Here is a 10,264-nt window from a genome sequence, read left to right on the forward strand (position 1 = left end):
GTGTAGCATTTGCTAAAAACTCTTGCATGTACCAAAAGCCAATCTTGGGATTAGAGTAACTGCAGACCCACATTTTTCAGCACGAGGTGTTTCTCAGGTGAGGCATTACAGCTTGGTCACAGACCTGAAATGCCAATAGTGACCTGGACAGAGAGGTTCTGTGCTGCACATCATGTCCTACATATGCATACACATGTGCATTACAGATACACAGGCATGCTACTTTTTCAAAGCAAAAGTTCTAGAGATTAAGATCTTAAAAGAAACCCAGTAGGATGACATTAAGTAGCATATATCAACCCTCATACAGCAGCACCAATCCATTTTAATCCATGCCTCAAGCTATTAGCACCCTCTAAAGCTATCCATGCATTGCACAATTCATGCTTAAAAATAGTACAGACTAAAGTTAACCACCTTTGCCCATCTCCAAACATGCATTTGCAATTCAGTAAGGTAATTACATACACCTCCTAAATCAACATGCTATATGCACTACCTTCTGGAACAACCATCCTGCAAAACGTAAGCTACTTACCGTAAAATCACATGAGCAGTTCTGACTGTCACAAGCAGAGACTGCAAAAGAGGGGGGGGAAGGTATGTTAACAACATTCTGGCAGGGACAGTGGTACGGAGGCAGAAGCTAAAGGGCTATAACACAAAGTGCATTTATTGCAGCTTAACAAGTTCCCGTGAACCAACAGTCACTATAGATGACTCTGTGCACAATATACCTGTGACAAACATGAAGCTTATACATAAATATGGAAGAAATTGTTCTCGGACACGCAATGCTCACGGAGCAGCCACTAGCATCACTGTTGTTAAGTCTCACTTTTTCCCCCACTACACAGGACATACTATCTTTTTCGATTCTTATCACTCGGTGAGTGTTGAGACCACAATCCCACCAACTACCTTCAGGTGGAGGTAGCACACCTCTCCTCATCCCACTGCTCAAGAAAAATCTGAAGAACCAAATAGTAGCAGGAATTTGAGGAAGAACCATGGAAGCACTTTCAAATAATTCTTCTCCTTTGCTGAGATGTGAACACTGCAAAAGTAACTTCTCTCTTTAATCATACTTACCTCTCTAGGCTAAGTACAGAGAAAAAAAACTGAGTATATCAGAAAGCATAAGCAGATCAGAAGCGTAAAGACAAGGTCTGTTTCCAGAATACCTAACCACATTTCCACGGGCTCTTATCATCTAAGAAACGTGGCCCCATCACCTCTCTCTCACCTGTCAGTCCCTTCGTTGTATCCTCCCAGTGAAAGAAAATGGGACAGGACGAACCCCCTTCAGAGATTGTCCACGCTACCCTGTAGTTAGCAGGGGCCAACTGACACCAAGATGCAGGGGATTTATAATGAGCAACTGAGACCATTCCTGTAAGACTGGTCTGATGGCATGCCTTCAGCATAAGTACTAAAAACAGTACAGAAGAACTATCAAAACAACTAACTTCCCAATACAGCAATAAAACAGTTGGTTTGAATAATTTTTTCCATTTGTAAAAAGCATTCTTAAAATGCTTCGATGCATACTGAATCCTTCGTAATATCCAACATATCTGCCAACTGTTTACTAGCTGGCTTCAAAGTAAGTGTTCCTGTGACTATTTAAACACCAGTGCAATCTTTTATCCAAATAAGGGCTTCAGGATAAGACGCACTCATCATTCAAATAACACAAAAAAACCCAAGAAGGTAACAGCAAGTCATCTAGCATGGTGTTCTGTCCTCATCACAAACATCTTTCATAAAAAAGTTAGATTAGCACGGTAGCTGCTCCTGCGAGGCACGTTAGGAGACTCTCTTCTGTCTCCTGTTACCCCGCATGCGGGTACCAGAAAGAGACTACCCCTTGTTCACACGAGGTTTTTGGCTATGGAGAAACTTTGAGCAGACCACAGAGAAAAAGTAAGTATGTCCAAATGTGTCCAAATTCTAACCATGCCAGTTGGGGAAGCAGAACGATTACCTGAGCTACTGGAGGGATATGCCATCGAGCACAAACTTGTGTCAAAACCAGTACACATGGCATAAAGTCTCCGATAACGAAGACCTCTGTCAGGTAGAAATCTGAAGAGTCTAATCTTCACAACTTTTAAGAAGTTAACGTTGCCAAGACATGATTTATACTGGTTAGTGCTGAGGCAGCAAGAGCATCAAAATTAAAAGGACAAGCTAGTGCAGATTTGGTCAAGGTGCTGGCCTCTGCTTCCTCCACTGTTTCCAGAAACACATTTCACGAGAAACACTTTGCAGAAAGTACAACATTGCATCACAAGTTACACAACTCCGTAATCTGAGGTTCTAAATGTACAGCAGGACATTTTCAGTACCGACACCTCAAGAGCTCTCGCTCTGCTCCGCTACACACACACTTCTCCCCCAGGGACTCCGTGATACTGGCAGATACTAGTCACGCAGATTAGCACACGACTGGAAGGCACTCAAACACTAAGATAATGGATGCGGCATAAGCAGCTATACAGGAAAATATACCAGCATTGTACCTTACAGATAATAAGATTTGAATATCACTATCGTTATACGGCCTCAGCTGAGATGGATGAAACAGGATCAGAGGACGGCTGCTATAGGAACAGAGTAATTCCTTTTTACAACAAAAAAGGTGCAAATATAGACTGGACATTACTTGCTAAACTATAATTCTCGAATACCATTCATAAAGGCAAAAAACCTTAACGTTTACTCAAAAATACAGACTGTCCTTATTCAACCTTCTCTGGGCATTTGTACATTTCACATCCATCCTTTACCGGAAAGAAAATGCTGACTAACAATACAGAACAAGGGGAAGCCTAGCTAAAATCCGAGAAAAACATCCATATTGCTTTACTGAAAACCCTGAGGCATCAAGCTAAATCAATGTTTGCAGAGTCAGGAGAGAGATGAATAGCTTAATGTAACTTAATGTAATTAAATACACACTAATGGAATACACACAGTGTCCCTCTCGAACAGCATCACACAAGCCACCACCAGGAAAACATTTTAGTCTGCAAGATTTAATGCTTTTCGCTGAGAGCCCGAGGACTGCCACGAGGTGTCACTGCTAGTACCTGTACAGAAAGAAACCTAAATGTTTTATTCCACTTACAGGAGTGCTGGGTATTAAAGTCAAGGAAACTACTCATGGTCACCCAACCCATATAGGGCATATTTAAAAGGTTCAGGAAAGGGCAAGATATTAGACAATCTCATATGAGGAAAGATTAAACAGGCTAGAATTCTTTTGCTTGGAAGAAAAGTCAGAAGGGGAACGGGAGAAAGGTCTATAAAATAACAAATGGTGTGAACAAGAGTAAACAGGGAATGATTCTTTGTGGTTTTTCACCATAAATGTATTAGACGATAGCCAGGGACATTATCAGGCAGAAGATTCAAAAGAGCTCTTTTGTGTACACAAAGCCGAGTTAAATGTGGAATTTGTTGCCTTTGGATATTGCGGAGGCCAAAGTATGAGTTCAACAAACGATCGGACAACTTTCCAGAGCCCATCTGAGGCTATCAAACCCAACAGGCTTGTGCAACCCTCGGCTCAGGAACGTCCTCAAACGCCAGCTGCTGCAAGCGAGGGTAGGAGACCCTTTCCTGTACGTTCCCCACAAACCTCCTCCGCTGCCCACCAGCAGCACAGCAAGCTGCGTGGATCCATGGCTTGGCTGAGGACCATACACTTATGCTGGCTGAGCCACTCCTTTGTTAATAAGCAGACAGAACAGCTCCCACTGAAACGAACAGCTGAGCCCCATCCTGCAACCCAAAACACGTACACCACCACATGGTGCAGCGCTGAGGCGGCAACACTTCGGCACTGTAACACTCCCTGATAAACCTACCCCACACTGGTACGAGTCTGATCCTTCTGCCAAGCCAAGATAAGAGACACGACACCAACAAGACCCCACCTATTAGAGACAGTGACAAATCTTCCGTACCCTTCCACCGTGTAATTACAACTCTGGCCTTGCATAGTCACGTATTTCGGGAAAAGTAAACAGACTTATTAAATAACTGAACTGTGGTGTGACCAGCATCATATTCTCCTACTATCAGCTGACTGTTTTCTTTCCTCCTCGCTAACTCCAGGTATGAATTCAAGATAGGAGAAGAAAAATAAACCATACATGCTACTTGTTATCTGAACTAAGGATGTGCTAACACAACTTACTTGCAATTACACTGGTTACCTCCCCTTTGTTTAAGATTATCACTTCCTCAGGCAGAGAGCAACAACCCACCATAGCATCAAAAACATACTGGTGTTCACTCCACAAACATGTTGTTGTTTACTCCACACTGCAATCGATTCAGGAGCACACAAACACGAGTTGCTCATCTCAGCCGAGATGCATCTCTTTGCACAAACATAAGCAAACTCCCTGAGTGTGCCTTAAGGAAAGGATGTTAGTCTCATTCCTTTTTGGGAGAAATGAAATAGAAAATACAACCTCAAAGACACAGACTGAGGTGCACATTACACTTTCATACACACTCTCTCCCTCTCTCTAGTGGCCATTTCAACTAACTCTTCTTACAATGCTCATGAAGCACAACCATTATTTTTTCACAGGCTGCCATTTGATTTCAGCATCATCTTACGGATTTATGCTCTCATTCTCTTCTTCAGACAAAGATTTTTTGCAGGCGTAAACTCTAAAGAGAGAAAGCATGCAGATCTGGCAACTACTCTAAAACAGGGGAGGGCGTGTTTGCATCTTCAGAGTTTCTTCCTTGTGGGAAACTAAAAGAAAACCCACCGCGTGCCAAGATACCCCCAAGCGAGGGGTGAAAAGCAAAGCAGAAACCACGACACGTATGAAGGAAGTCTCACCTCTGCTGCCATGAAAGCCAAGGTGTGCATGCCATGGGTGTAGCCAATAATACCACAGACGACTGCTAATCCACAGCAGGACAGGAGCATGGCTATGAGCAGGGTCAGGACTCTGATGTGGCTGCTCATGGGCGTGGTAGGAGAAAAGGAAAGCTGCAACACAAATACATAACAGGTTTAAAGGAGTACTTCATCCACCCTGCTTTCCATAGTCACCTCACCAAGCAAGTCCTCATTCAGGAAAACCTTTTGCTTTCCAGAATAAAACCGATTTCATGACCTCAGCCACGCAATGTAGTAATAAATGACGCAGAATAAAGCTAAAACCACACACCATCCCAAAGTCTCATTCATCTCGTTGTCATTTACATTCACCAGGCTTTTAAAGCCAGAAGGGATCATTACGATTATTTGATCCAATGTTTAGATCACCTGTGCAAGAAAACCACGGACGCTTTCTCACACGGTAATTTCTGCATCAAATCCACAGCACCTGCTTAGGATGAACATGCGTTTTAGAAAGACACCTAACCTTAACATACAGTCTTTGAGCAATGAGAATAACTGTTCTGCCAGTTTTTCACCTTACAGCTGATCTGAATTTGCCCAGCTTTATCTTCCAGCCTCTAGTTCTTCCAACATCATTTTCTTCTGGAAGAAAGAGACATCTCCCCAAAAAATTTAACTTGCAGCTAGAGACTGCTGGACAGAGTCTACTGAAAATAGCCGTCTCATTCAATAGCATGCATAGCATATTAATTCTCTAAGCTGCCTTAACGGTAGGCTACAACTAGGCTGTCTAAATCAAAGATGACCCAAGAGGCAAAGTGTTTAGATGGTCCATCCCCTTATTTTCAGGGCAGGAAGGGGAAGAACAGGACAAGGAAAGAAGGAGTTGCCCAAAGCTTCACTCTGGTCTGATTGAAGAAGTTGACTCCCATGTTTTGTTTTTAAATTGGTTCTTTCTTCCTTGTTTATATCTGCTTCAGTTCCACATCCCCCTGCGTTTGCAAGGCAGATCACACAAGTACCATTTGTCCAAGTAAAGAATTACGATACATGCTTTGAATGCAGAAGGAATATAACAAGGATTTCTTCCCACGTGAGCTTTGTTCTTTCACAGCTTTCTGAACAGCACTAAAAATACCAGATGACTGCCTTGTTCACTTCTGTCTCAATTTTCCTAACCCCAACCAATCTAGTTTCAAGCTTAGTGCTTAGCTACTTGCGAATTAACAGGCCTTGCTGGATATTAATTAAAAACAAAAAAATTGCAAAGCACAGAGCTAGCAAAAGGAAATTCATGGATTCAATTCAGTTCAAACTTTTATTCCAGGACAGAGGAGCTGAGGAAAATGCATGTCCGTTATAGATGTTTAAAGGGCAAGATTTACTGCTCAAATTCCAGTTCCTTCTTCCTTGCCTAGCCTTCAGTTTCTGCATCTCTACTGAATTTATTCTTGGTATTAACACAAACTGGGATGTAGCTTATGGAGAAAGTTGCACTGTATTTTGTAAAGACGTTAGCAGTCAACGTTTGGTAGACGTAAATTGAGCTTGAAACCTGAGCACAGACTCCTCAGAAACAGGCTTCGTGGACCAATCCTAAAGGGCACCAATCGAAGGGATGTTCTGTTGTCAAGATTTCTTCACTAAGGAGAGCTCTGAAGACATCTCATGGAGTTATGTAATAGTAATTACAGGGCACATATAAGGAGCAATTTATCAAAGAAAATAAGTATCTTCAGCTCCATTTGTCTCATGGGAAAACTGAAGGAGTAAGATTGACATCGCATTTTAAAGCAAGTATTCGAAGCTACTGGGAGGTGCACGTGTTCAGCACCGCAGGGTGGGGAAAAGGTCTAAATGATCTGTTTGTAACCTATCACGAGCCAGTGCCCAAACCAGAAACAGAATTTGCATGTCCCAAAAGACAGCCCTTAATCAAAACTTACATATTCAAAGCGATCCTTGCAGAGCTGAACCATAAGATGAAGAAACACAAGTCCAGAGAACCAGAGGCACCACATCACCACTTCTTCCACTGTCTGAACATTCAGCACACCAAAAATGAAGATGAACTTGTAGAAAATGAAGTTCCAGAATTTATCCTTGAGATGCTGTAAAGGAAGACATTTGGTTACTGTAGTAAAAGCACTGACAATCCACATGCAGGGGAGAGAAGGAGGGAAAAAGAGAAAGAAAAAAAAAGATGGAAGTAGAAATGCAACAATACATTAGCAAAAGCCTGCTGCATACACATCCTGAATAGTATTTGTTACCCTTACTGAATTAAAAATGTATTAGAAATATTAGCGGTCCGTAGTGTCTATCTCGTCTTTTGCACCACCGCAGCATAAGTGTGCAACGCAGCGCACAATGTAGTTTCCTGCCGTACTTCTGAAACAGTGCTTAGCACAAACCAAGTTTGATTCCAGTTTGATTCCCCACCCCCAAGCAACACAGCTACCGGGCCGCAAACACAAAGCCCTCGTTGCTAGAAGAACTGCCACGGTTAGCTATACAAGATGCCCAAATAGCCTAGCACCTCGCTTCCAAAAACCTGTCAAAAAGTAGGGATGATTAAGAAAAGATGACAAAGTCTGTTCTTAAAAAGCACAATGCCTACAGAGAATGAGATGGATGAGCAATGGAAAAAAAAAATTATTCCCACGCACGTGCAGTACGAAGGAAACAATATGATGGTCTCAAGCAGCAGATAGCAAGCCAGCTTGTTGGGGGTAAAAAAAAAATTTATGAAGTAAAATATGTTGTTAAAGAACACGATGAAATCACCAGGAGTTTAGTTAAGACGGGCCCAGATTTCCTTCATGATGCTCGCCAATATTAATAACCAGCTTTCCTTTACATGAGAACTGAAGCATACTCCCACTGTCCAAACACAAATGGATCCACACTGTTACTGCTTTTCACTTCAGTTTTTAAGAGGGTAGAGAACAAGCTGGAAATTATCACTGGTTAAAATTCCACATCCACAAATCAACACGGACTGGAAAGGAAATCTGGCCCAATGCAGTTTGATAGTGCCTTGTTTTTAATACCCTTCGCTCGGAGGCTCTACGGGGTGTGAATCACAAATACAACAGGCTTTGAGAGACCCATGGCTATTAATGAAGCTTTATGTGCCTCAGTTCTGCGTGTCAGAAATCATCATGGCCCAATTTCTCCTAAAGAACTGCATTTACACACTTTTTTTTTTTTAAATACGTGAACACACTTCAAACCGCTGCTACTGCATTTACACAGAGCAACTTATGCATTTGCCTTTCTTTTTGAAAAAAATATACAGATACTATTCGAACTACTGCTGCTGCTTTTACCTTCTGCAGGATCCTGTTTTTAAAAAGCCTGGGCTTTAATGGGTCCCTTGCTGAATTTTAAAAAACGTTTTAAAAACATCCAAGAGCAGGACTAAACAGCCTGAGTTTTCAGCCCTGCTTACCTCCTTTCTCTGGGCGTATGCCTGCCGACTCCCTCTTAAACCCGAGGGCAGATAAACCATCCGCTCGGCGTAGGAGGATGGAAAGCACTTCTCCAGCAGTCAAGGCACAAAACAAGGTACGAAAGGGAACTCAAGAGTGCCAGCGCTGATAACTGACTACGAAACGCAACGGAGAAATGCTGCCAAGCGCAAACTGAATAGAGAACACCACATGTTGTACGTATTCTGAAATGAGGTGCACTTGTAAGAAATCTGACAAATTCATTAAGGAAGCAGGATTTTCAAGTTGACCATGGGCTTATAAAATAGAATAGGAACCGTGAAAACGAAGAGTTCCCTTCAGAAACAAACTGGAAGCTTGTGGCTGTGGATATACCAGCTAACCAAATGGTAAGATTTAAGTTTACCTTGTTCTAAAATTTACTTTTTTTGTGTACTTTCAGCAATTCCGTATAAAAAGCCACACCAGTCGTACACCAAGAAATTATGAAACACGACAATATCCAAGGCAACGCACTGCTGTCTTACCTGCCTCTCACTGACACGAAGAGGACCGAACACCATACACTGGATTAGCTTCGCAACCAACATCAGAAAACAGCAGGCAGTGTTCACTAGTACCTGGAAAGAAATAAAGCAGTCAGCGACAAATACTTTTGCCCTGTGTAGAAGGTGAGAGAGAGAAGGAGAATGAACGAGCCTAACAAAACCTACCATTGTTCACAGAACAGTATTAGTTGCCGGGGGTTTTTTTTGGTGAAATTTAAGCCTGGCCTCTTCCAAGACACGTACAGTAGCTGGTACATCACTTAACTTTTTTTTCTAGAAATACTAATACGGTCGGTTTGATATACCAGTATAGCCAACAGACCTCTTTGCAATAAATTGTTTTATATAGATTAGCAAATTTTAGCACCAAGGAAGATGGGGACGAAACTCACAGCTCACCAAGGTGCTCATTCTGTTTAACATACAGCAGACGAGAAAACCCCAGTTTGAATCTGTTGTTGCAGGAACAAGATTCAGACATTGTCTCGAAACACACTGAGTAGTGCACACCCCCTCTGTAACAACACTGCTTGAATCCTTCTTGGGAAACTGCTTTAAAGCAAAGCAGCAAGGAGCAGAATACACGGGCCTGGGAAAACTGCTTCTCGCACTTGACAAAGACACTTGTAATTAACTTTTGACCTACGCAGAACACTAAAAGGGCGAGGGGGGGATGATGAAGCAGCCTCACCCCATCGTTTCTAAAGGACATACAATGAACTTTTCCAGGGCTCTTAATTTAAGGTCCCGAGACCAAGTTTCAACAGGCTGAACGCATTCGGTATATTCAAAAATCAGCGGCTCAGCCAAGCAGCATGTTGTAAAGCAGGTGTCCAACTAACACCACCTTTGACTGACAGACACATGAAAAGTTCAACAGCAACAGCTCAGCTAGGTTTCCGATATCCCCTTGCTGAGCCTTTATTTCAACTACAGAAATGAGCGAGCCAAGACCCATCTACCATTGCCAGGTTTGGGTTTAAAGAGCTACAGAAAACTCTTTCCGTTTTTTTTTCTCAAATGGTGAGAATGCTTCCTCTTGCCTGCATGACTTCAAATGTTATTTAAAAAAAAAAAAAAGAAGGTAAGGCTTGGGCTTGAATAACTGATGGCCTTTTACAAAGATTTCTAGCTGAGCAGGACACGCGGTGCTTCGAGACCTGCAAGTGCGGCACCCACCCGGCACCGCGGCAAAGCTCTCCCACCCAAGAGCTTCTGCCAAAACCCACCCGTGGCGAGAGGGGGGCGCTCAGGGACAAGCACAAGCACCTCGCTCAGCTTTCAGGGCGCTCGGCCTTAACGCAGCCCTGTCACCCCGGCCAGGGAAGGAAGGGAGGAGGAGGGAAGGCAGGAACGCGGCTGCGGCAGCGGCCCGGGGAGGG

The 10,264-nt window shown here is 42.9% G+C and overlaps 1 protein-coding gene across 1 annotated transcript in view; it reads right to left on the reverse strand.

The window, feature by feature from the left end:
• The window catches only part of AMFR (autocrine motility factor receptor), a 28,921-nt gene extending 19,972 nt beyond the window's left edge, over window positions 1–8,949 (reverse strand). The window contains exons 1-4 of the mRNA XM_009276761.2: window positions 8,862–8,949; window positions 6,826–6,990; window positions 4,871–5,023; window positions 539–579 (exon numbers count right to left, since the gene is read on the reverse strand). Of these exons, the coding sequence (XP_009275036.1) occupies window positions 539–579; window positions 4,871–5,023; window positions 6,826–6,990; window positions 8,862–8,924 (422 nt within the window). The 5' untranslated portion in view covers window positions 8,925–8,949. The remainder of the gene's footprint in view (window positions 1–538; window positions 580–4,870; window positions 5,024–6,825; window positions 6,991–8,861) is intronic.
• Window positions 8,950–10,264: the final 1,315 nt, after the last annotated feature.

The sequence above is a fragment of the Aptenodytes forsteri genome, unplaced genomic scaffold, assembly GCF_000699145.1.
Source record: "Aptenodytes forsteri isolate BGI_AS27 unplaced genomic scaffold, ASM69914v1 Scaffold33, whole genome shotgun sequence".
NCBI lineage: Eukaryota > Metazoa > Chordata > Aves > Sphenisciformes > Spheniscidae > Aptenodytes > Aptenodytes forsteri.